This window comes from Sycon ciliatum, chromosome 2, assembly GCF_964019385.1.
Source record: "Sycon ciliatum chromosome 2, ocSycCili1.1, whole genome shotgun sequence".
NCBI lineage: Eukaryota > Metazoa > Porifera > Calcarea > Leucosolenida > Sycettidae > Sycon > Sycon ciliatum.
In genome coordinates, this window is record NC_088644.1 from 7,687,636 (window position 1) to 7,709,691 (window position 22,056).

General features: G+C 45.7%; 1 protein-coding gene across 1 annotated transcript in view; it reads left to right on the forward strand.

Annotated features, from left to right (window-relative positions):
* Positions 1–1,008: 1,008 nt before the first annotated feature.
* Positions 1,009–22,056, forward strand: part of LOC135808496 (E-selectin-like) — a gene marked incomplete at its 3' end in the record, with an annotated part of 46,523 nt that continues 25,475 nt past the window's right edge. The window contains 8 exon segments of the mRNA XM_065321693.1: positions 1,009–1,363; positions 2,785–2,907; positions 3,605–3,970; positions 4,431–4,613; positions 6,004–6,180; positions 9,658–9,840; positions 10,340–10,516; positions 12,419–12,601. Coding sequence (XP_065177765.1) covers positions 2,817–2,907; positions 3,605–3,970; positions 4,431–4,613; positions 6,004–6,180; positions 9,658–9,840; positions 10,340–10,516; positions 12,419–12,601 — 1,360 coding nt within the window.

The window sequence follows — 22,056 nt, forward strand, 5'->3', positions numbered from 1 at the left end:
ACAAAGGAACTGGCAAGCGAATCGTTTGGTCGCATTGAAAATTGCAAGTGCACAAGAGGATTGGCGAAGCAATTATTTGTGTTCGCACTTTCAGCAGAGCAGTAGCTGCTGCTGCGATAAAGTTTTTACTTTCGCCATTGGTTTCAGGCAGCAGAAGGATATGGCTGAAAGCGATGGCGATACGTCCATGACCACCACGTCCTGGGTTGATATCCAAGAAAGACCGTCCAAGGTCCAGTTTTAGCCAAGAGCTGTCGTATCCAAGAAATCAAAAACGCCAACAGCAAGCTTTGGCCAAATAATATCTTCCAAACAGTAATTTACGGGCCTAGCGCCTGCTGCCTCGTCTTCCTCCTCTGCATGGCCAGGTTTGGGGCGAAATGAACGCACGGGCGTGAAGAAACATTCCAAAGGCAAAACATTCAAAAGTACATGTAGAACCAATCGTTTCCAAAGAAGCGCCGCGTGGCTACGAGAAACCCCACATGAAATCCCCAAACGAAAACGGCCATTCGGTCGGGTATTCGATGGCGAATCGAATATACACTACCTCAATCCCCGCCCATGTCTGATATTCTCCGCCTATTCCCTCAAACTTGACCAATTCGGAAAGAAATCCATCGCCATTACGATCGTGCATCCTCCACATACATTCAGAAATGCTCACGCAACACTTCTTTTCATCGCGTGTGCGCGACCGACGCTTCCATGACAACTCTGGGACAGGTAACCAATCAGATTCATTCAGAGTGCGAGGTCCTAGATAGGACATCTCCCCGACTGATAAAGTCCTGCCAGAACTCTATGATTGTCTACGTCAAGACTCCCGCATGAACGCACTAGTCACGTAAGTCCCCAGTAATATTAGATATCAGTTGTCCGTTGATTTTGGTCACAAAATATTCGCCTCCATCCAGGCCTCTCTCAGGCTTTCATCATGTGAAAGATCTGTGCCTGGAGCATGCACGTTTCCTGTCTTTAAGTTTAACTTCGGCAGTTTGCCAAACCTTTCTTTCATAAGTGAGTTGAGCCCTACACCGTAACACTTTAGTGTAGGATGCGGATCCCCGTAGTTCGGCATTTCACGGCCTCAAAGCTTGGAGAGCGGATTTTTCTATTTTTAGAGCGGATGGGATGGCCGAAGAACAGATTGGACTGGTCCGCCGAAAATACTTCTGTTATGAACAGAAGCGACGAGCAGCAAGAACATTCTCGGAGATTTCCGACTTTGGTGTGACCTGAGTTCAAGTGTAAACAGCATTACGACCGAACTGGGAGGCGAATTTTGTCGTCCAGGCTGACCGCTGGTGAGCAGAGAGGGAGTCTCAGTCTGATATTTGCACCTGCAGCATTGTCATAAACGGTGAGTCTTCTAACATAATATAAGTTATTTGATTTGAGCGCTGCCAGCTGCAAACGTGCATTTATGTAAACCGATGATGGTTGTAGTCAGGAGCACTGTTTTCAACACAGTGCGTCTTCCGACTTGTAACATGCTGTCAAGAGATCAACAGTCATGTACATCTATTGCACTCCTGTCCGCTACAGTTTGAATGTAAGCGAAGATTGTCGGACTTTCTATTTTTAGTCATCAATTTTAGGTACAGGTACAGTGTACCTTGCAAAAACATTCATACCGGTACATTTAGAATCACAAAAAGGCTTTTGTATTTGTGTGATTTACCACCAGATATAGCAAAAGATAAATCCTAGCGGCAGATGCAGCGCCTAACGGTTCATCGGGTGTTAGCGGCCGTCGTGAGTTCCCTTCGGGAACGGATACGATAATTTACTTTTTTATTTTTTTTATAGCAAAAGATCCATCCCGAAGCAGTGCGGAAGGGAGGTGACAACCAGGGAATAGTGGAGCATATACTTAATCCGGGGGGGGGGGGGGGGTGGATCATCTGTGAGTGGACTATTGCTTTGTTATGGCTCTTGATGCTCGCTGTCATGTTTGGCATGCAGCTATCTCTGATCTTGATGGCGTTTTCGGTGAATATTTTCTGAGCTTTGAGTGGGGAGGGATGTCCTCTGGATGAGTGCCAGAAAATTGCCACTGATCTTGGTTTTGAGTCTTTTGACATTTCAGCTGCAAAGTGTAAATGGAGGAGGGGGGGGGGGGGGCGGGGGGGGGGAGGGGGTTACCAGACTACACTCCTCTTCCCATTCCTCTGTTTTCTGCTCATTTTCTCTGTTAGTGTGCTGGGGTGGCCATTGGCATTGACGGCCTCTGCATGTTCATAGACTACGTCAGGCAGGATATGCTTGCAAGCAGGATATGCTTGCAAGCTGGCTGTGGATGCCAGCGGGGATGTTGTTTCTGATTTGTGGCTGGCGTTTGGAGTGGATGCTGACGTAGAATGTAGTGTACGGTTGGTGGAATCCAGCAGAGAGGCTCATTGTAATATCTGAGTAGTGGACGGAGTTGAGGGTAACGTCTATAGGTATTACAGTGCCCCAAAAACGAACGGGCCCGGATTAAGGAGTCCAGATTAAGAATCTACGAAAGTCCCGAATCCGGACGCCCCTATTCCTGTCACATTCGTCTACAGGGCACCTTTCTGGCCCAAGTATCTATGCTATAAACAATTCTGAAATTGTTACTGCACACACACACAAACATACACACACACACAAACATACACACACACACACAAACATACACACACACAAACATACACACACACGCACCAACATACACACACACACGCACACATACACACACACTTAGATTAAAAAGTTTTTTCCCAAAGGAATTGCATTGCCTGTCGGTTTCTGCAGACATCAGGATCACATCAAACTGGCTTGGTAACATGTTGCTGAGACTTTGCCTAGCCCTGGCAGCTGTGTGCATCATTGATATGTCGAGCACTGAAGGAGCTAACCCTGACCTTCAGCCTCAGAGTGAGTGTTTTTGCAATGCAGGCTCGAAGGTTGATAAATTCCTCTCACCTAGACTTTCTCCATAAAACATTGACTAAGTGAAGTGATGCTGCTTGTTGGGGCACACTACTGTCTTGTATTGTTCCAGTGCCTTACTGTAATATGGCATACATTGTGTCATTACAGCATTGCTGTGTTAGTGTAGAGTGTCATTACTGCATTGCTGTGTTAGTGTAGAGTGTCATTACTGCATTGCTGTGTTAGTGTAGAGTGTCATTACTGCATTGCTTTGTTACTGTAGAGAGTCATTACTGCATTGCTGTGTTAGTGTAGAGTGTCATTACTGCATTGCTTTGTTAGTGTAGAGTGTCATTACTGCATTGCTGTGTTAGTGTAGAGTGTCATTACTGCATTGCTGTGTTAGTGTAGAGTGTCATTACTGCATTGCTTTGTTACTGTAGAGTGTCATTACTGCATTGCTTTGTTACTGTAGAGTGTCATTACTGCATTGCTTTGTTAGTGTAGAGTGTCATTACTGCATTGCTTTGTTACTGTAGACGGTCTTCAACTCTTAGTTACAAGGGGGAAATTATTCCAGAAAACAATTGCATAATCACCATTTCTGTATCATAAAACTGTTTAATCTCCCTAATGATGCCATTAATTTTGAGTGAAAGCTGCTTTAGGGTCTTGCATTGCTTTCTTTCCTCTGTTACAGAATCCTGGAGGTGTGCCTCTACACCGTCAACACTATATTTACCAATCTTTCCCGACCCTAAAACTCAGACGTGGCGCAATGCAGGATACACATTTGATGATGCTGAGAGTAACTGCAGGGACCGAGGACTTACCCTGCTGCCGAAACAGCTTCATGACCAGGCCTGCCTCACTAAGTACTTTGAATACTTGACATCGATATTTTATTCACCAAACGTTCCCCAACTTGCTGCTCAGACACCTTGTACTAACAACAGGACAAAGTATAACGCATGCCATCGCCATCAGTTGAATAAGCGCCACAGCAATTGGACGTTATTGGACTTGCCATGTACACATGGTGTCCTCTTCCTGTGCTATGAATCAGGTACTACATGCATTCTCTCATCATGTTTAAAACAAGATTTTCTATTGTAGAGAAATCATGACATTGACACACACCTTGCAAAATGGCTGACATACATGCCTGCCCACAAAGCGCTCCATATAAAGTCGCAAAGTTCTGTAGGGGTGGGTTTCACTGCCATAACTCTGCTACAATCATATGATGTGGCATGGAGTCTTCTAATCATTCTGCTAGGATTGTCCCTCTATTTGGAAATTACACAGTAGAATGTTTCCTCTATTCGCGGAGTTCTAATAGCTGCAAAATTGATCCTATGGAATTTTTAGAAGAGAGTTTGCATCTCAGCTCTTCCCTTTTTGTCGGATTACAGCATTGAAACCCTTTGCAGCAGATTACTCTTTTGTGATGGAGGACACAGACTCGGTTAGCCGTATCCCAAGAATGCACACGCCTTGGTTTACTGCTGTGCTGTGCTCTGCAGGGAATCGCTGTCCCTTGTTTTCACCACTTCCATTCGGATATGCCAGCTACGAGAATGATGGAAGGCAGCCTGGATCACATGTACACTTTAATTGCATGGACGACTATGACATGACTGGAGAAAAAACATTGACATGCTTGGAAAACGCAACATGGAATGGTACTGCCCCAGTCTGCTGGAAAGGTGAAGTATGAGAAACCTTCAATTGATGGCTCTTCGATGAAGCATAGTGGAATATTTATGTGTAGGCATGATGAGTATGCTTCCATTCTCCTACTGTGGCATTATCACGGTATGGGTCTAGTTGAAATGTGCCACTCTGATTTTCGTCAGCTCTCTAGTATGGTGTGCATGGTCATGGTAGAAAGAAGCAAGCATATTTGGAATTATGGTAATTTGTGAATCATTGTGCAGCTTCACTGCAGCACAAGATGTTAGCATGCAATGCATTTTAACACAATACGAATTATTACAGGGTTGTACACACAATGATCGTGGTATACACCTTCGTACACGCATTTCCTGCGCTTTATCTGCTGAGCTGGTGCATACCCACTCTTTCAGCGCACTTCTCCTTGTCGGTTGTACATGCAAATTCAGACACTCAATTGCATACGGCCATTGTGTGTTTCGTTTATTTTGTACATGGACATACAAACGCTCTCGCTTGCTTTCGTTATAAAATGCCAGATTCGCTCCTTGTACATTGTTCTGACGATGGGTGACTGGCCCGAAACGTCAATAATTTTTCGACATCATTATTAAAAGAATTTTCATCTAAAGAGTGAATGGCAACTAAAATTTATTAAATAGAGCGGTTGTCAGTTGACAAACCCCTACATTGTGTGTGTGTGTGTGTGTGTGTGTGTGTGTGTGTGTGTGTGTGTGTGTGTGTGTGTGTGGTGTGTGTGTGTGTGTGTGTGTGTGTCCCTTGTGTTTGAAGGGGACGGTTGCACTTTTTGTAGCTCCGATTTATCTGAGTTTTCCGTCGTTCTTCTTACTAGTCTTAGGCCACGGGGTGGCTCTGGGTTCACCAGAGTCGCCCCTGGCGTGTTCCTAAATTTCCTGGGGCGAGGGTTCCGCGGCGCGGTCGCCAGGGCAGTTTCTTTTCTGTCACGACCGTTGTCGTCCTCGTCTCTCCATTCGCGGTGGTGTAGCTGACCCCCGAATGGTTCCAAACTGCGAAGCTCAGAGAGTACTGTCAGGAAGGCGGAGGAGAGGAAGGCTGCGAACATTGGCCTTTGGATCTTGGAACGTCCGCACTCTGGTCAACAATGACGGACCGGTCGAGACGGCAAAGAGACGAGTGAATTTTGAAAATTTGAATTTTCAAGTTTCACTGCCAAATTTGCCACAACCGACGGTTCCGGAGGCGGCAAGATCTGGAACGCCACTTGGAGCATTGCCTTCCTCCCCCCTAACCTCTCTGACAGTACCTCCCTTTGGGGAGCGGCGTGGCCATTTCTGGCAGCTGTCAATAGTAGTAGTAGTAGTAGTGTGTGTGTGTGTGTGTGTGTGTGTGTGTGTGTGGTGTGTGGTGTGTGTGTGTGTGTGCATGTGTGTGCATGTACAGACCGGCAGTGCAGGAGTCTTTCTATTCCAGTGAACGGCCACCGAGAATACACAGCAGGAACGCAGCTCAACTCCATTGCTCGATTCCGATGTGAAGACGGATATCACCTGAACGGCAGTGCTATGGTAGTGTGTGCGGGGAACTTCACCTGGAATGGTTCAGAGCCAGTATGTGAAAGTAAGTGTCTATATTTATGTTTGGCTCACTCCGCTACACTGAGTGACATTATATGTGTATGTGTGAGGGGTGGGGGTTTCCCAACCTGTCGGAAGGCTACCTTCTTGCTTACGCATTTGCGAAGTTGGACTAGTTTCAGCTCCACAATCCAGTGTGTTGTTTCTTTAATAGCTTTCATGTCTGAAGTTGTTCGTATGCCAATTGTCTCTGGGTTCCCAGTACCCAGTTGCCGAGGCTGGTTGGTAAAGTAACTCCAATTTCACTTCAAGGTACCAGTGCCTCTAGTGTCTGCTTCTATCAAAGCAGTGTGCTGTCTATACCGGTAACACCAGCAAATGTAGGGTTTGCATTGATAACTGTCTTGGCCATCTTATTCCGATGTACTCCGTGTGGTGTAGACTAGGTGTTCATTGGTGGTCGATTCACTTGGCTTCGCCAGTTGTGTGGATTAGACATTATCTGGCTCTTGTCTTGATCTGTTTTATTCAGGATCAGATCCGCTATCGTTGCTATAAAGAGAAATTCTGTGGGTGCACATCAAGGGCATTTGTAGATTTGCGTGCTTCTCTTTCGATGGGTGTATACATGGTACATGGTGTGTGCCAGCTAGTTCGGTTGGTGGGTACACTTATGCCAGATAGTGTTGGATCTGTTGCTAACGGGCTCTTGTGTGATCATGGTACTAGTGAAGCTTGTATCAGATCCAGTGAATGCTCCAGGATTGTAGGACAGCCGGGTACACGTGTACCTGGCGCAACCATTAAAACCGGGTCGGAGCCGGGTACACATGTACGCCCAATGATATAAAGGCGAATGGATAAGCCGCATTTAGAAAAGAGAGGACAGGAATTAGAAAATTACGAAAGAAGAAGAAGTATCTGACACATACAAGCCATGTAGTTAGTCCTTTCGAAAGTGTAAAGTACCAACCGGGTCACAGGTGACCCTGCACTATATTTTCAACAGGGTCCAAGCGCCGCCCAACCGGGTGGATTACCTGGCTCATCCGGCGCTGGAGCAGACACTGAGATCCACTCTGATTTAGCCACCAACACTAGTAGCAAGTATTACCTTCACTGAGGGCAGGGTAACTGCAATTCGATCCCGGGACGGATACCCTGATGCCGTCAATCCTTTTTTCCTGCACCTTGTCCCCACCCACTTACTGAGGTGTGGTGAGCCCATAAGTGGGATCATTTCCAAGTCCACCCAAAGTTTGGGGATTTCAGGGGGTGTCGGCCGTTGGGCAGTTCAATAGCCAATTGAGTCATCTTTCCAAGATTCCTTTTGAATCTCTCTCCCCTCTCCCGGGGAGACCCATGTGACCAGTTTTGACAGTGAGCAAGGACAGTACAGTGTGTGTGTGTTTGTGTGTGTGTGTGTGTTTGTGTGTGTGTTTGTGTGTGTGTTTGTGTGTGTGTGTGTGTGTGTGTGTGTGTGTGTGTGTGTGTGTGTGTGTGTGTGTGTGTGTGTGCGGTAGTTTGCTGCACTCGCGGGCTTGTAAGGCCGCACGAAGGACTCCGAGGTGGGGGCGACGAGGAGAGTATCTGCATACCGTACTGGCAATATATGTTGCCGCAGTGAGGCCATGAAGCGTTACATTGGCACATGTTTGCCGCACGCAAGGCGTTACATGCAAAGTCGCACAGGAGCCGTTACACAGGTTTCTATATTGCCGCAGTCCTTTGTTTTGCTATTGCCGCATCACTTTTTTGCTATTGCCGCATCATTTTTTTGCTTTTGCCGCATCATTTTTTCTTTTCATCCACATTGAAGGCACAGAAATTCAGTTGCTATCCAACTGTTACAAACCCGACGGCAAAGGGCGACAACGATATCAATAGAAGACTGTATATTTTAACTATCAGAGTGATTTGTTCACAAAAAGATCATCAAAAGGAAAGAGACATAGGGGAAGAGCGCTTCCTCCAAAAACTACTTTTCACCACGCGATACACGTGCTTTCACAGTTTTCAGCCTTTTTTTGCAGTGCAAACTGCAATGAAAAGATCGCCGCACCCCGCCGGACGCGCGTTACGAACTCAACGAAAATTTGCCGCACTAGCCTGGTCGCGCGTTACGCCGCACCCCCCTGCGTTACGCGTTACGCGGCAACATATATTGCCAGTACGGTAGTATCTATCCGACCAAGTGTCCTGTCGTTGGAGACCCCACCTCAGGCACTGTTTGCGAGGACGGCTGGGGACACCCCAGGCCGTCCACAATGGCGAGAACAAGCACAGACGGAAGCCAGAAACAAAAGCCCCAAAAAGTACAACCGTCCTCCACCAGAGCAGAGGGCACACACATTTTCAAGATGTTGAACTATTCGAAAGATTTTCTTATCGTCGGAAACGATTCCTCTCACGGCTGCCGTTTGAACTGGTCCATTACTCTCCACAACAGAGCGAACATTCCATGAGCCAATGCTCAGAGTCATTCTACTGTTACAGAATCCTGGAGGTGTGCCTCTACCCCGTCAACACTATATTTACCAATCTTTCCTGACCCTGAAATTCTGACGTGGCGCACAGCCGGGTACAAATTTGATGCTGCCGAGAGTAACTGCAGGGAGAGAGGACTTACCCTGCTGCCGAAACAGCTTCATGACCAGGTCTGCCTCACCAAGTACTTTGAACACTTGGTAAAGATTTTAGATGTTTCTCCACCAAAGGTTCCTCAGCTTGCAGCTCAGACACCTTGTACTCGTAACAGGGCAATATATAACTCATGCCATCGCCACGTGCGTAGAGATCACCACAATTGGTCTCTATTCAACTCTCCTTGTACAAATGGTGTCCTCTTCCTATGCTATGAATCAGGTACTACGTGCACTTTATCCTGTAGAGAAATTGCGTTAAGACACACCTGGCCATATGGCGGGAAATACATGCCTGCCCATACAGCACTCCATACATGGCAAAGTTACGCAAGGGTGGGTTTTTACTGCCATAACTCTGCTACATTTGATGTTGCACAGAGCCTTCAAATCATTCTGCTAAGATTGTTCTTCTACAGTGCTGCCAAATGAAATCCAGTCGCGTCACTCAAGTACACGCCCAGTGTTGCGCAGCCCTGGACCTGCGCAAACTGGGCTGCGAAATGGTGCAAGACGCAAACGTGAGTGACGCGTCTGGATTTTATTGCGCAGCATTGTATTTGGACATCACACAGTAAAAAAGAGTGCCCAATACCACATAGGCCGCAACATATGTCCAACATGAGTTGAGAGAGTCGCAGCCCATTCTCACGTCTGAACAAAATCGTCTCAATGCATTCACCTAAGTAAGAAGTCACAGTCGATTGTAAGTCGAACCCCTTCTTTGCCCTTGAAGTTTAGTGTAAAAATGTGCGACTTACAATCGGGGATATAAATTATGGTACTCTTTTGTGATGCAAGTTATGAGCACACAGGCTCAGTTAGCCGTATCACAAGAGTGCACACGCCTTGGTTTACTGCTGTGTTGTGCTCTTCAGGGAATCGCTGTCCCTTGTTTTCACCACTTCCATTCGGATATGTCACCTACGAGAATGATGGAAGGCAGCCTGGATCACAAGTACACTTTAAATGCATGGACGACTATGACATGACTGGAGAAAAAACATTGACATGCTTGGAAAACACAACCTGGAATGGTACTGCCCCAGTCTGCTGGAAAGGTAAAGTATGAGGAACCTTCAATTGATGGCACTCCGATGAAGCATAATCGATTATCACGGCATAATGCATATGATTCTCGTCCTATTGCATTCAAAGACGCTAGGGGTCTGGTGAAGTATGCCGTCCTGCTATTTGGTCTTAACATGCAACTCTCTAATATGGTGTATGGTATTGGTTGAAAGAAGCCAGCTTATTTGGAATCATAGTAATTTGTGGATCATTGCAGCATAAGATGTTAACCATGCATGTAAACATGATAATTATATTGATATCTTGTAATTGTGTGTGTGTGTGTGTGTGTGTGTGTGTGTGTGTGTGTGTGTGTGTGTGTGTGTGTGTGTGTGTGTGTGTGTGTGTGTGTGTGTGCGTGTGTGTGTGTGTGTGTGTGTGTGTGTGTGTGCGTGTGTGTGTGTGTGTGTGTGCATGCGTGCGAGCGTGCATCATAGTGTGTATGTGTGCGTCACAAATCCGGTTCTTCTGGCTTTGGTAATGCTACAGACCGGCAGTGCAGGAGTCTTTCTATTCCAGTGAATGGTCACCGAGAATATACAGCAGGAACACAGCTCAACTCCATTGCTCGATTCCGCTGTGAGGATGGATATCGCCTGAACGGCAGTGTTGTGGTGCAATGTGCGGGGAACTTCACCTGGAATGGTTCAGAGCCAGTATGTGAAAGTAAGTGTCTATTTCATGTTTGGCTCACTCACTGAGTGCCATATATATATATATAAATAGAGATGTAGGCGAACAAAATTTATATACACACAACAACAAGGTTGTCAATTTCATAATACTAAAAGCTTTTCACCCATTTTCATCAGTAGTTACATGGGAATGAGCAAGAACGAAAACGAAGCCAGAATTTATACTGGGGGTAGAGAATCAGCAAGAATATTCTTACGCGCCTCAAGTTCACACTACACTACCATAAGAATGTATGGAGCAGTGGAAAAATGCGGGAAACAACACATGAGGGGAATGCAGTACCAGAACAAACACGTGATAAAGTTGTCAGTCCGGTTGCAGCTTGAACAGCCGTAGCACCAATTCTATAGGCGTTATGTGGATGACACATTCGCAGCATTTCACAACCGGAAACTGGCATTGGAATTCTCTGAGCGTTTAAATAATCTTCACCCAGCTCTCCAGTTTACAATGGAGGAGGAGAATAATGGAGAATTGCCGTTTCTTGATGTATTGATTAAGCATTCTTCCACAGAATTGCTCACCACAGTATATAGAAAGCCGACGTTCACAGGTCTTTACACCCGCTGGGACTCGTTTTGTGACACTAGAAACAAAATCAATTTGATCAGATCATTAACTTTCAGAGCTAAAAACATCTGCTCACCATCACTATTATCAGCTGAAATTGCTAAGCTAGAGGATATTCTGTGTTCTAACGGTTACCCACTCAAAGTACTCAAGCGAGTCATGACAAGCGTTCTTGAACCTAGCCCAGATACAGCTTCTGCTCAACTTGAATCTGCAACGCGTATTATCACAAAATTGCCGTGGAAAGGGCAAAATTGCATTGCCTTCCGCAAAAAGATTAAAGCTGAAATTTTGAACTGCTATCCTACAGTATCCCCCATTGTAATTTATACAACCAGACCCGCATTCAGGTCTATCGCGAAGGATGTTTCACCAACTCTTGAAAACAGTAATTTTATTTATAAGTATGCGTGTCGCTGTGAGCGGACGTACGTTGGTGAGACATGTCAGCGATTCTCGGAAAGGATCAAGCAGCATATCCCAGACAAGCTGTACAAGAAGCCGCCTGACAAACGTGTGGCAACAAGTGATAGCGCCATCACAAAGCATTTGCAGGCGCAACCTGAATGCATCCCGCAGGAACGCAACAGCAGCTTCAGTGTGATCACACCAGCCCGGAACAGCGCGCACAGATTCACACTGGAGGCGCTGTACATTCGCAGTTTGAGGCCAGAGCTGTGTCGACAAAAGAAGCACATCAAGGTGCACTCAATCTGCGGACAGCATGCTGTTTCGTTCTTTTTGAACTCATCAGCGCAGCACAGAGGAAATGAGGCCGAACCTTATATATATGTGTGTGTATGTGTGTGTGTGTGTGTGTATGTGTGTGTGTGTGTGTGTATGTGTGTGTGTGTGTGTGTGTGTGTGTGTGTGTGTGTGTGTGTGTGTGTGTGTGTAGGTGTGTGTGTGTGTGTGTGTGTGTGTGTGTGTGTGTGTGTGTGTGTGTGTGTGTGTGTGTGTGTGTGTGTGTGTGTGTGTGTGTGTGTGTGTGTAGGTGTGTGTGTGTGTGTGTGTGTGTGTGTGTGTGTGTGTGTGTGTGTGTGTGTGTGTGTGTGTGTGTGTGTGTGTGTGTGTGTGTGTGTGTGTGTGTGTGTGTGTGTGTGTGTGGGTGCGTGCGTGCGTGCGTGCGTGCGTGCGTGCGTGCGTGCGTGCGTGCGTGCGTGCGTGCGTGCGTGCGTGCGTGCGTGCGTGCGTGCGTGCGTGCGTGCGTGCGTGCGTGCGTGCGCGCGCGCGCGCGCGCGTGCGTGTTGGCCATAGACATAAAGGTAGTCGTAATGCCTGTGTTCTTCGCGATGTTTGCAGATCAACGCTGCAGAAGCCTGAGCATCCCTGCCAATGGTCATCGTCTCTATCAGAATAGTACATGGTTGTACTCCATTGCTAGGTTTGACTGTGAAACAGGTTATACACTCAATGGCAGCTCTGTGTTACACTGTGGACAAGACCTGAACTGGAATGCTTCTGAGCCGAAATGTCAGAAAGCATGTAAGTGACCTGCAAGAATGTTACGAAATTGAATTTTTTTATTATTATGTAAATATGAGCCAGAGCACGCCAAAATATGACCACAGACCAAAAATTCGATTTTTAGTTTTTGTTCAAAAATGATCTAACACGCCTAATGTTCACTGTCTGAAAGTTTTGGATTGATCCGACATGTCTAAGTGTTGCTACAATGGTATTATATGCAGCACTGTTGAAATGGTGAAATTCTATGTACAGCAATGGGGTTGTCATTTTCCACACAATTGATATGCCCCTTGGTTCATCCTTTCCGGGTCAGTTCCTCTGTCCAGGGTCTTATAGCAGGAGCTGACAGGTACTCAGCCACATCCAAATTGTCTATAGGCCGCTGAGCTGGGTGTCCGAAACACCTCCTGTTTGGAGCACCACTGGAGAACCGCCAGCGAAAACACGGTCAACATCCGATCTGTAGATGGCCGAAGAAGTTGGCACTCCATGTCCTCTCCATCACACTCCAACTGTACTTTCAAATATTCAGTATACACTGCTGCACACAGTGTTCCTCAACATACTAGACGTCGCACTCATATTCCCCACACCAAAGCCCATCTGCACACGGTTTTCTCCGCTCACCAGAGAGTACTGCTTTCGCTGCATACTGCTCATGCTAGCGATGTTCCGCAGAAGGGTCCTCAAATTATGGACTTGAGCAAGTTGAGGGAGCAGCAGAGTCCAGTGATTGTTTTTGCACTTGCAACCAATACTGGCATTGTCCCGGATATATGCAGCGATGTCCATTCTGGCCAAATCATCGGCCGACTCACCTCCCAAGTCCGTGTCGATGCCAATCGCTTGCCAGGTTGTCATCAGAGTAGAATTCCTTGTCACTGCAGATCGTGGGACTACCAGCATCAATTCTTTTTACGCTCGATGAAAGTGTTGCCCTCAAATGACTCGTCGCTGTAGCCATCATCGTCTTCCTTCTGTTTCCGACTCGAATTCTCAAAATATTTTATCCTGCGCATGGAGTGCGATGATGTCGTCTTCTTCCGCTCCGCAGTACATTGCTACTACTAGGCTCTTCTGTCGATACATCGATGACGATCAGTTTTAGGCAACTCAGCGCAACATGGAATACAAACTCTAACAAATAAACTTACTTGCAACAAAGAATTGCATCCGGAACAGTCCAATCGACCGAGGAGAACAACAACAGCGACTCGCGTTGCACTGCACTTCGTATTTTTTGCCGCGGAATTCAAATCGCGATTATCTCGACTTTTTCAAAAAAAGCTGTGGTCATGTTTTAGCGCGCTCGGGCTCATATATGATGCGGAGACAATTGCTTCAGTAATGGGATGAATAATGTTAGTGAGGCAGACATTGTGAAAAACAAGCAAGAATATAGTGAATATACATGAAAATAAACAAGAGTTTCGGAGACAGCAGTTATAATTAATGTAGCAACAAGGACGACAAATTGCACTGTAAATGATTCCTAAATGTCGACATGTAGGAGTGACCTGTGAAACAATGCCCACCAGCTCGATGTGTCTACGATCCCGCAGTACGACTGTGGACTATACGGTTTTCTTCAGTGGTGGTGGCCCGGGGGCTGTTGGGCTGGTGGGAGGAGGCAACCGGAAGCGAGCACGGAGGTCAACGGATGAAGAGGAGGACGCAGAGCATGAGGATGAGTCGGTGGAGGAGGGAGGAGGTGACCAGGAGCTAGCACGAAGGTCGGCGGATGAGGAAGAAGAGGACGAGCGTTCAGATGAATCAGTTGGAGAAGATGATACCGAAGAAGAAGCGGATGGTGATGAAGCTGGGGACCTCGAGTGTGATTGTGACCTGGAGTTAGAAGTCAAGAAATCGACAGTTTACTGGCATTTTGTAGGTCACCCTGATTGTTCTCAATCATACGTGTCCTGTGTATCGAAACTGTGTGAGCGATTATTCTTTGATAAGCTTTATGCTCATGTGTCGCCGGCCCTTGCCCCAGTCCAATCTGGTTTTCAAAGAGGAGACTCAACCACCATGCAGCTGACACGCCTTGTGCAGGACATTGTGGCCCTTCGTCATGACCACCAACATGTTGGCATGTGTTTTTTCGACCTAGCCAAGGCGTTTGACACGGTATGGTTCCGTGGACTCCTAGCTAAATTATCTGCGATGTACAATGTTTCCGGAGCGTCTCTGGCGTGGATTACGGACTACCTAACAGATAGAACGCAATCAGTGTCAGTCGAAGGGGTACTCTCAGACCCACTGCCTGTGAAGTCGGGAGTCCCCCAGGGATCTATACTGGGGCCTCTACTATTCTTGTTGTATATAAACGATCTACCTGACTGTATAGATGGTTTGTCACTATTTGCTGATGACACAGCCCTCATTCAGTTTGACGCTGACATTGCAAACCTGTGTACGAAGCTTTAGACTGGAATCAATGTTGTTCATGAATGGATGTTGTCATGGCGTCTGAAACCCAATATCTTGAAAACAGAAATAGTCTTTCTCCCTCAAATAGACCACCCTCCTACATTTACCCTTCCCGGACTTGATTCGGCTATTAATATTACTATTGTAGATACGCACAGGCATTTGGGTGTTGTATTTGACTCGCAATTGTCCTGGAATTCTCACGTAGATTTTGTATGCAACAAAGTTAGCAAATCTGTAGGTTGCCTGATGTCTCACTGCTCCCACTTGTCTCCCGAATGTATTCGTCTCTTTTATAAATGCTACCTCCTTCCTATCTTTCTGTATGGCGCCACTGCTTGGCATTCCCTGCTTAGTAAATCTGCTGTACAGACACTAGAAATACATCATAAACGTGTGTTGAAAATTATTTTTCGTAAACCCACTCTTTTCCCCTCTACTGATCTATATAGTTTGGCCTCCACCAGCCCCATCTCTATCCTGTCGCAGAGACAGTCATGCGTTCTGGTCCATCGTATTAAACTGAACATTGTCCCTGAACATCTCACCAAGTATAATTGGTTTACTTTCGCACGGGACACTCGCAATGGCATAGTACTTCCCAGAGCTTTGTCAACTATGTTTACCAAATCTCCTATCTTCTCTGCATACTCGTATTGGCTCAAGCTGCCCATAGAAATGAAGACAATATCCAATATTACTTATTAGACAGTTCATAGACCATGTTAAATGTCATGCCACGTTGTAGGCTCGCTCGCCTCTTTTGCTAGCTTATCTCGCCGCTCTCCACCCTGGTCAACATAGTGATACATTTCACCCCCTGATGCATTATTTTCTTCCGATTATCATCTTCTTTCCTTCATTCTTTCTCCTTTTTTTTTCTTCTCTTGCCATGGCTGGCTAACGCCCCCTCCTTCGCATTGGCTTCTGCCATTGGACGGTGAAATAATAATAATAATAATACTCAGATTCTTCTTTCATTGTGTTGTGTCGTGCAAGTCATACTCATATTATGGAACCTTAAGTCTCACTTGGAAGCTTCCTGCTTTGAAGCGGAAGGAATTTTTCCAGCCGTGCTGTGACCCACAGTCAATTGGGAACTCGTGGCCTGGCACGTGGGCAACATGGATGCAGTTAATGGGATTTCGTCTTTCGTCAGGCGAAATTACCGGTCAGTCGGCGTCACGCATTTTTCACAAAAATTTGCGTTTCACCTGCTGGGAGAGTATGCGTGTACTCGAGTCTCATCCTGAGCCCGTTTTTTTCTTCTTTTTTCAGCTCTAGTATAGCTGTATTTTTCATTGCAAAGTCGTCCTCGATTGTTGTGTTCGTTGTTCAAACGAAGTGGACATTCAATCATGAAGGCAGAGGACATAGGAGCCTGATTGGAGTTTCTCGTGGCATAGGACGGCCACACAGAGACACTTTGGGATTTTCTGAATATAAAATACCATACGCACGATGCTGAGATCAATTTGTGCGATATCAAATTGTTTGTGATCTACCACATCGAGCAGAACGGGATCCAAACACAAGCTTACCGACGGTTACAGTCAGTTTCAAAAAGATTAGCAATCCTGGTGATCGCCCGGGGAGTTTGCCGTCTTACCGTATGAGCGCTCGAGCGCTGCCTGGAAAAACTCACTGTGAACTCGAAGAAATATTCCGCGCGAAAGCATGAAAAATGACAACTCAGGTCGATGTCGGTACAGTCGTGTACGTCTGGTTCACAACAAACGAGTTCTTCCTCGTATCGATTATGGAGTCAGAGAGGACATGTCGAAAGTGTAGTAAATGCCGAGGCTGACGAGCGGCATGGGTCCCAATATGTTTTGTGACCAAATAGTTTCTTTGAGCTGCGATGCAGTTTACTCTCACCATGTGACGAAAACGACATCGACACAGACTCATTCCCAAGGCCATGACTTGGCGAAGCTATCCGTATGACTTCAACAACATTTTGAGAAAAGCAGACGCCTGTGGAAGCTGATAGAAGACGGCGTTGACTTCTAAATTCAAATAAATTGGCGATCTTGAAATACTAAATAATTCTCAAAAAGAAATCGATCGATCGATGTGCGCACATGCCGGTGTATTCAACACGTAGCTACAGCGCAATGACTTCCATATTCACTCACACCGTTTCAGTGTTGTGGGTGTGTTCACATGGCGTGAGCCAGTCAAGTGTCAGTCAGTTCGGGAGGAAGCGGGAGCTAACAACAACCGTGAACAACAACAAGTCTGCTTGATCACCAAAAAACAATGAAAAAAAGTGTGAGTTGAAGAAAGGTTGGGATTTGAACTCACAACTTCATGGTCAGCAGACAGCATCCATAACCACAAGGCCAGAAAGGAAAAGATAAATCGTGGGTTTTGATAGAAAAATCGATATTGGCTTCCAGGGCAAATTGCAAACCATGGGAAAAGGCCGGAAACCTGGCCGAAATTCTAACTCCTTAACGGCTGGTCCAATTGTTCCGAAACCTTCACAGAACAATTTGCCGTGCCCTAACCAGCCCGTTTATGTACTTTGTTGTCCAAATTTCCCTTATCTTCATACTTTTTAAGACCAAAACCTGATTGCTAATCTTTTTGAAACAGACTATAGGCTGCCGACCTGACTGGACAAATGATCCCTGGCTTCACCAGACGCCAGAAGTCGGACACCATGTCCTTTGTCGCGACGTCCATCTCCAAAAAGAACTCCATCTTCGTCGTGAAAAGGCTTGAAATACTCAATATTCAACCGAGATTCGCGGACTCGCGCTTTCTCGGATCGATTAATTTCCTGCTGGAACAGTTGCAGGGCAGCTTCCCGCCACTGTTTCAACAGGCGATGGCTCCAAAGCATGCCGGGAACAAGCCATATTGAGGTTGCAAGCCACCCCTCTCAGCAAAAAATTCGAAGAAATTCGAAATTTCAATGGTGGAAGATATACTATGAAGAGAATTTCAAAAAGTATGTTTCGCGGGGCGATCGCTCAACCTACGTCATTCAAACTTTGTAGGATGGTTCAGACGTACATGCTAGGCATGGAACCACAGGCGATGATGCCATAGCTGACACACGGAGTAACACACACAACAGAATCGTGTGCACAGATACTAAATTAGTGGACGTCGTCATCTTCTTCCCGCTGATCTCGAATGTACTATGACGTGCTATTTCGCCTGACGTGACCACTTTGTGGTGGGTCTGATCTACTCACCTTCCACCGTTTAGGCGCTGCATCTGCACCTTGATCCTAGAGGGTGGTGGCATTCCTACGGATGCAGAAAACTCGGCTTCCAGCCGAGTCTCACGCGAACCGTGATATTTTTTATGTTTTTTTATTTATAGTCTTACAGGCAATCTTCATACACTTGTACAAACCAGTGTTGTGTGTACAGAAGGAATGCGTAATCACCCTTAATAAAATTAATTGTTTACGTAGTACAGTCCTGCTCAATGAAATCCAGTCGCTGCACTCAAGTTTCCACTTTGCACCATTTCGAATCCCAATTTTTGCAGATCTAGGGTAGCACAATGCGCGGCGCGTACATGAGTGTATTGACTGGATTTCATATGGTGCGAGTGTGGTGAGTGTCATTGTCCCCTCCCCCCCCCTCCCCCCCCCCTCTCCATTCACACGTTCCTTCCGTCTGTTCAGGTTTTGCTTTGTTTTGCTGATGATTCACACATGCATGTTGTTACCTGTGGAAATTTTCCCCCGCTGAATACATGTGGTATAATCACCTTTTTGTTTCGCTCTTTTCCCCCTTTTTTCACTTTTATCTGTCCACATGAGATTTGTTTCAAGTAGTCTCCATTCCATTGTTCCGTAGATTCACCGATGAATGTAACAAGAAAACAGTTCTGAACAAATCCTCTCTTTCCCTTTCATTGTGTGCCTTGCAATCATCGTTTCACGTTTTACTCATACACGTCGACATTTAGGAAATGCTAACCTTGAAATCACTCGTCCTTGTTGCTATATACATGAACATGTTGCGTTTTTTCCCTCACAATGTTCGCCTCACTGATTTGTGTGTACCCACACATCTGCTCCGTTCAAAAGACGTTACTTCAGTAACGTCTGGCGCTGGCCAGGGTTCACACAGCTTTAATTCGGTACAGTGCCGGTGAGTTGTGTACTGTGTAGCAGGAAATATTCGGACGGAAATATTTTCGGACAAAGCCGATTTTCGACCTTTCGTACGGATTTTATTTTCGTACGGATTTTATTTTCGTACAGTGCTGCATGCTAAATGCACGTGTTCGCAAACAGTACGCATGTACATGTATAGTGTACATAAGAACAAATTTTAGTACGGAATTAATTTTAGAGCAAAAGAGGCTGTCTGTGTATGAACTCGTACGAAAATAAAATAGTATTTGTTTCTGTCTGGCGTCCGGCATGCCTGGCGGTATCCTGTACATGTCCCGTACCGTACCATCAAAGACAACTGACATCTTTATTCAAAGAGGGCTTTCAACTGCAAGATCATAACGTGAAGCAACTTGGAAGAATGTGTATGTATGCGAAGCGTATCGGGGGAATTCAAGCAGGGCGATAGTGCGGGTTCGAATCCCATGTTATGTCTTGAAAAAAAAGGAGAAATGAAAACGAAGCGCCATTTCACGAAGGTTTTATTGGGATGTCAGGAACGAATTCTAGTAGTCTCAGTTTTTTCTTGGCGATTTCAAGCTCTCTCGTTTCGAAGCTGCCATAAACTTGGCATTTTGAAAAATAATGCCACTCTACAAATCCACATTGTGTCCTTTGCTCACATACGTACATGTAACAATATCGAGAAAAAACTGTCTTGGTGAGATGTATCTGCCATGTCCTCCATAGAGCTGTTTCGATCATTGAGAGCTCTTCAGAGAGCTAGATAACAAGTGAATAGCAGGTAAATGATGGGCGAGGAGACAACAGTTTCATTCCAAATCTAAAACGTATTGATAGCGAACACAATACCTTGCAACATTACAACTGTTTTGGATTTGAGGTGTATCACTTCCCAGAATCGATTTTCCTGCTCTGCTCTTCAGTGGGTGCATAATTAATTCCGTTGAAACCTACAAAATTTAACTTTTGGTAGTTGTATTCTCCCCACACCAATCTAAAACCGCATTCTTCATTTTTACGTGGTAGATTATAGTTTTAAACGTGGTGCTGCTTTGTAACGGCAAGAGAAAAGGACACTGAGCATGGATCTGTTCATGTGTTTTAGATTTCCTAACCAACAAAACGGACATTATTACCCAAAGTAAGTCAATTATTTCCGTAACTGAACTCAGATGGTAAGCCAATTTAATTATGGAAGAAAGGCGAAATACAAACATGTTACGAGTTATGACTAACTGCCCACAAATGTAACCAGATCATGTACTGTCAGCGAGTGCGACAAAAATGGCACAAAACTGACAAGGAGTACTGAGACATTCAACGACTAGTTGGAAGGTTGTTAGTTTGCGCCTCGGAGAAGTGTTGGAGGTGTCAAGTCATTAAAAATCTCCGTACTCCTTGTCAGTTTTGTTCCATTTTGTCGCACTCGCTGACTTTCTATGATCTGGTTACGTTGGTGGACAGTTAGTCATAGCTCGTAACATTTGTGTCCTTCTTGCTTCCATAATTTCCTTTTAAACTCTACAGGTTAATATAATTGTGAAAACTACAAGTTATAATTATGTGTTGCTCCCTACATGGGAGCTTGCGCTTTTCCTGCCGACTTGAATTCTTACTTGACTGACTCACGACTGCAATCCAGAGCACACAAGAAGTCCATCGAACCGTCACTCGGGAACCCTGCAAGAAAGCACCACTCCCATTGTATTTTCTCCCACCTCCTTCTCTAAGCTGCCGGAGGTTTTAGGGCCCTTAGCTGACTGGGACATCAGCTAGCGTGTGTCAGGGATGGCAAGAGGAACAAGGCATAATTATGTCAGAAACCCAGCTAATATCTGCTAGCCTTGAAACCTACATTCATACACAGCTTTCCACACGATGCTTTAAAAATACTACCAAATCAACACCCAACTATAGGACCAACAAATCCACCAATATTTCCCCTGGCATCAATACCAATATCATCCTCATGTCGCCTGATAATTCCGCAAGCATGAAATCCAGAGTATCTACAAACTATCTTAGCTCTCGTTGTTCAGTGCACAAAATTTCTGTATAACCTTGTTTTTTTAGGATCCAAGTATTTGCAACCAGTTGTGCTCATGATCACTAGTACGACTTTTGGATATATCAGTCTTACTACAATTCGATGACCCAAAGCAACATGCCACCCAGCTAAGGAGGCTCAAGTTTATGTGTTTTAATTGTAAAGAAAACGCGACATGTCCTACAAAATTATATAGAGTGTCCATGCATCTGTCCCGCTGGCAATGAAGTGCTCGTTTACACACTGTAGCAAATCGCCATCTACAAAACAATCATCTGGCTCTGGGCAGGGGACTCGCTATGAAGTATAAAGCGGGATTCACAGAAGCTTTTTTCGCGATGCAACATACGATGCGACAGCCAACGAAACCGGGAAATCCGCAAATCGCAGCCATCTCGCACCCCACGCAACAGCCGCAACTGGGCCATCGCAGAAGTTGAGCTTGGCTCCACTTTTGCGATGCGACACGCGATTTGACGTGCAATTTTGACCTTTTCGACAGCAAAGTTGTACAAAGGTTCAAGAGTCGCCTATAAATTTGTATAAGTTATACCAAACAGCGCGAATACCATGGCGACAGACCCACCTGCATTGAACTTCACGCCAAATCAGCAAGGCGTTGTTACATCGCTGACTTCTTCTGTGAATGGTATTTTGCGAGTTCGCATCGCACGCGCCCGTCGCAGCTCACGTCGCATCGCGTGTCGTGTCGCAAAAAAAGCTTATGTGAATCCCGCTTATGCTGCTCCAGGGGCGTCGGACACGGTACTGTCACTGCGGTATTGACCGTACCACTTCTTGTCCTAGGTGCCTCGTGGATCAATAAGATACACTGATCTGGGCTCTGAAATTCCAAAATGTTCGGCTCAACAGCCCCT